This window comes from Limulus polyphemus, unplaced genomic scaffold, assembly GCF_000517525.1.
Source record: "Limulus polyphemus unplaced genomic scaffold, Limulus_polyphemus-2.1.2 Scaffold3146, whole genome shotgun sequence".
In the NCBI taxonomy this organism is placed as follows: domain Eukaryota; kingdom Metazoa; phylum Arthropoda; class Merostomata; order Xiphosura; family Limulidae; genus Limulus; species Limulus polyphemus.
In genome coordinates, this window is record NW_013668756.1 from 7,410 (window position 1) to 11,987 (window position 4,578).

The 4,578-nt window shown below is 32.8% G+C and overlaps 1 protein-coding gene across 1 annotated transcript in view; it reads left to right on the forward strand.

Annotated features, from left to right (window-relative positions):
• The first annotated feature begins 1,295 nt into the window (after positions 1-1,295).
• Positions 1,296-4,578, forward strand: part of LOC106468751 (vacuolar protein sorting-associated protein 51 homolog) — a 112,481-nt gene continuing 109,198 nt past the window's right edge. Inside the window, exon 1 of the mRNA XM_022397105.1 lies at positions 1,296-1,338. Within this exon, the coding sequence (XP_022252813.1) occupies positions 1,308-1,338 (31 nt within the window). The 5' untranslated portion in view covers positions 1,296-1,307. The remainder of the gene's footprint in view (positions 1,339-4,578) is intronic.

The following is a 4,578-nucleotide window of genomic DNA, read 5'->3' on the forward strand; positions in this document are numbered from 1 at the left end:
TCACCCCGTCGCGTTGTCACCCTCTTTTATATACCCGACTACCCTATATCTAGTAAATACTAGAGCATTCGCCAAAGTACAGGATAGTTCTAGAAACGTGGCGTCACAGTAGTCATGTGACTCGCTGACGCAACAGTACATATTTATCCAAATTTAAGTCTGGCTTTCCATGCAGTGTTACAATAGAATGATGATTTGTTGACTTTTCATTGGATGTTTGTGGATATTATGTGAACAACCACGCAATTGTTTAAGCTATATTTCATGCGAAATTGCTTCCAGATTTAATCTCACAGCACCTACAAATTTTCTGGGGGGGGGGTATGCCCCCAGATTCTCGTAGCATTAGCAATTTGATTGTACTTAGCAAAAATGTGTTGCTGTTCTGCTTCATCGGGATTTAGGTCCTTGTTTGGACCTGGGAGGGTCAGGTGCAATCTGGACTTCTTCCTCCCGTATCGTGGGTGTAAACGTGTTGGCTTTGATCTCACTAAAATTTAAAAACCCCTTCTTTCAAACATTCTCCATACGGGCCTGTGTTGGCTTGTGCGTCCCTGTAGTCGGAGTTTCAGAATTAGGCATGGTGACAAGTGTACTGCGAAAGTTTGTTTGTTTGTAATTATGCACAAAGCTACACAATGGGTTATCTGTGCTCTGGTCACTATGGGTATCGAAACCCGGTTTCTAGCGTTGTAAGTCCGCAGACACACCGCTACTGCGACAGAATTCCATAATTAGGAGTAAAGCGTTGGCATTGTTTGATTGATCATGCCAAGGTCCTGTATCGTTTAAATTAGTAAATAGATTTTTTTTTAATCAGTGACACACTGATTATCAAATTATATTATAGAAAGTGAGTGTAAAAGTGAAATCCGCCTGCAAAAATAACCAGAGCCACAAAAAACGTCTGTTTTTCTGAAAAAGGAAAAAATAATTAACTTAATGTGGTATTGGTAGTACTAGTACTACATCACTCTGTATGTCACACATTACAAGTTACAATTACGTAGACAGTGTAGACCTTTCTGTTTTGTGAATGCCGGGAATTTTTGTTTCTAAACGTAATTCAAAATTATTGCCTCGTTAAAATGGCCACGTCAGGTAAGAAGCAGAATATTAATTGTTACATACATATATGTAAAATTAAAATATATGTTTATCTCTAAATGTTTAATTTAATAGTGTAAACCGTAGCACTAACACTAGTAACAACAACAGTTGAAGTTTCTATCTCTCTCATGTGTCTTGTCTATGAACAGTTGATGGCGATCGTGGTTCTAAATCTTTCTCTGTATCGAGCTAAGTGGATGATGTCATTGTTTTTCACTTCAATGCTGGGTTGTCAATTCGCTTCCTTGGGAATTTTTACTGTCTTTTTTTGATAGTTTCATAAGAAATGTCTTTGCTTTTGTTCTTTCAAACTTCATCACTTGTAACTTTATATGCCCATGATATTGATAATGATATCCTGAGCATTCTTCTGTCAAACCATATTTCAGTGACCTGTATCTTCATAACTTCTCTTTAGTTGCCGTCCATCACTCGTGTATATAGTACTCATTAGTAGAAATGGACCATACATAACATTAATTTAAGTAATACAAATGGAGCTAATAGTAATATTAACGTTTACTATTAGTACATTAGTGCTTCAATTCATACTTTAATTAATCAAACTTGTTAATGTTTTATATATTAAAAAGAGTAACTTAGTCTTAAGTTACATTACAGTTTACATCAATTAGCATTAAATATTTCAAATTAACTTTCATTTTTAGCATTCACTGATTCAAGGTCTTGAAGGTGTGAATTGAAAATTGCATAAGCATTTGTCTCATAGGTAAGGGTAGAAAGCAAAGAATATGCTCTTTTCTGGCAGTAGATAAAGTGAGGAATCAATCAAAGGAGGAAATGAAGAATGTGCATTTCACTTTCAGCACAAGGCAATGTTTTCATTATGGTAATACCATACATTATGTAGAGGCATATTTGGAATTGGTAGAACAAGTAATTAGGACTTTTCTTCTCAAAAATTACCTAAAAGTTACTTAAAGTGTAAGAGAGAACTCCTGATTAATGCAATTTAGCCCTTTTATATTTAGAAATCAATAAATTATCACCTTATAATGAAAAAGACAAGTGTATTCTCTTCCTTCAAACTTACTCTGAACAAAAAAAAAACACTCCACAGTTAAAATTTATTCATTTAGTTTTATATAAAGAAATCAAAAGTTTTCATTTCGGGGTATGTAGTAAAATGTTGATTCAACTATTCCATGGATGGTATCTTCAAAGGAGCTGCAAATCTAATTAAGACACATTAACATATTTTTTCTTCTGCTGGCCAGATATGTCCTTACATAACCAGAAAAAACAACATTTTTTATGAATAAAACTACAAAAAATTAGAGAAACTCAAGAGTACTCGGTAAGTACTCTTGCACATGGCCATTTTTTTATATCATTACAAGTTCTGAAAAATGTTGATTGAAGATAACCCATTTTTAAAGTTTTCAAATATTCTTACTACATTGAAACTTGCTATGTTCAGTACTTTTATCAATATCAGCATGTGGATTTTGTCTGATATATGGGATATCCCCAATGCATTTGGGTGCTATTACCACTGGCATTATCCATTATGACATCAAGTTGACAACTAGGACCACCAATGGCAATTCTACTATAATGCTTATTTCATATATAAAAATGTGGGTTGCCTGTAATGTCTCTTGCAGGCAGGCTAAGAATGTATTGATATTTCCAAATTTCTTTTCCCAATTTTCTAATTACTGATGTGGACTTGTCCAGTGGTGAAACACTAGGAATACCAGAAGGACGTGGGCATAATTGGTAGAAGTACATTTATTTGCATTCTGGAGATAATTGTCATTCACTAAGAGTAAACCCCTTTTGTTAATGAGACTGTGGTTTATCGAGGTAAAACTGAGTTAAACATCAAGCAGTGAGATAGATCTGTTTGATAACAGGATATTCAGTCAAGATATTTATTATGAAGTAATGTTAAACATCTTAATAACTGAGACATGATATTGAATGGAATAAAGAGACTGAAAACAAAGTGAAATATGAAACATTTTTTTATTATTATCACAAATGTAATATACAAACACTGTATGTGTACATGCTTTTATGGAATGATGGATTATCACTTTTATTGGATTTTCTCCAAGCTACTTTTCCCTCACAATCCTGTTCCACATTGGCTAAATCCAATGTTCTTTAGTTTGCAAGAAACATCTTGTTAACTTCGTGACTAGTGCTTTTCATGTGACTGGTCATTATCATTTCATTATCATAGGTTGTAATGTCTAGATATAATCATAATAATTACTGATGGACACTGTTGTTGATATCCTTGCACAATACAGCAAAAACTCACCAGACAGAATAGATATTATTTACTAAAGAACAACAAAGGTAGCTAGAATGAAATCAATTTGATGGCTTTCTTGACCACGTTATGTAACATTTGCTCATATACAAAATAAATGATAAATTCAGAATAAGCTCAAATAGTAGTGTGATTGCCATTTAGTACATGTCAAGAATTGTCTGAAAAAGCTATAAAACTGTAAAACTACTACTGAGAGCAAAGCTAAATAACTTAGTTTGCTTTGATTCTGAACAAACATAATTTAGTACTCTATCTGTTGCTAAAGAAATATTGAGTAGGTGGACAAAAGTACTTAGTTTTAATATTAAACAAATCTTAGGTCACTAAAAACTATCAAACTTGAACTTGTTGATGTTTAGGACTTGTGATTTTTAGGTATTTATATTTGAATAAATTACATGTATTGACAACCACAGCATTAAATATTTCATTGTATTGCTAGTTGTGGCCTTTTTATTGGAGTCTTTATTGAGTAAGTGAAGTGAACAAGGCTCTGACAATAGATTTGAAAGTTTGTAAAATAAATTCTTAAATTTGTGAAATCTGAGCTTGTTAGGAATAAAAATTGTGAAGTTTATAGAATGATAAAACTCCTAGTACAGATAATATTTCCCCAAGGGTTTTGAAAGAGGTTAAGGATTGGATATTTGAGCCATTTGCTGTTATTATTATTTTTTTTATAAGTCCTTGAATAGCAGGCAGACGTTAGAAGATAGGAAGTTGGCGATGGTTACTTCTCTTTTCAAGGGAGGTGATAAAAATTGTTCCAGTAATTATAGGCCTATTAGTCTTACATCAGTGGTTTTTGAAATTCTGATAAAAGATACCATGCTAACCCATTTAACAAAATTTGCTGGATATTTAGCATGGTTTCATTAGGGGAAAATCTTGAATTGCTAATCTTTTGACATTATTTGAAGAGGTTACAGCTTATGTAGATGTGATGTGTCTGGATTTTTATAAGGCATTTCACAAGGTGCCACAAAAAAGGCTTGTTAACCCTCTCATTATTAGTATTTATTATAAAAAACTAGGCTTAAATTTCATTGGCAACTGAGAGCAAAAACGAGGTTACAGGTAGTGTCTTATGTATTGTTTTTCATGTATATTCTTTATTTATTATCATAAAAGTAACTGAAATGTGAAAATTAGAATCTTAT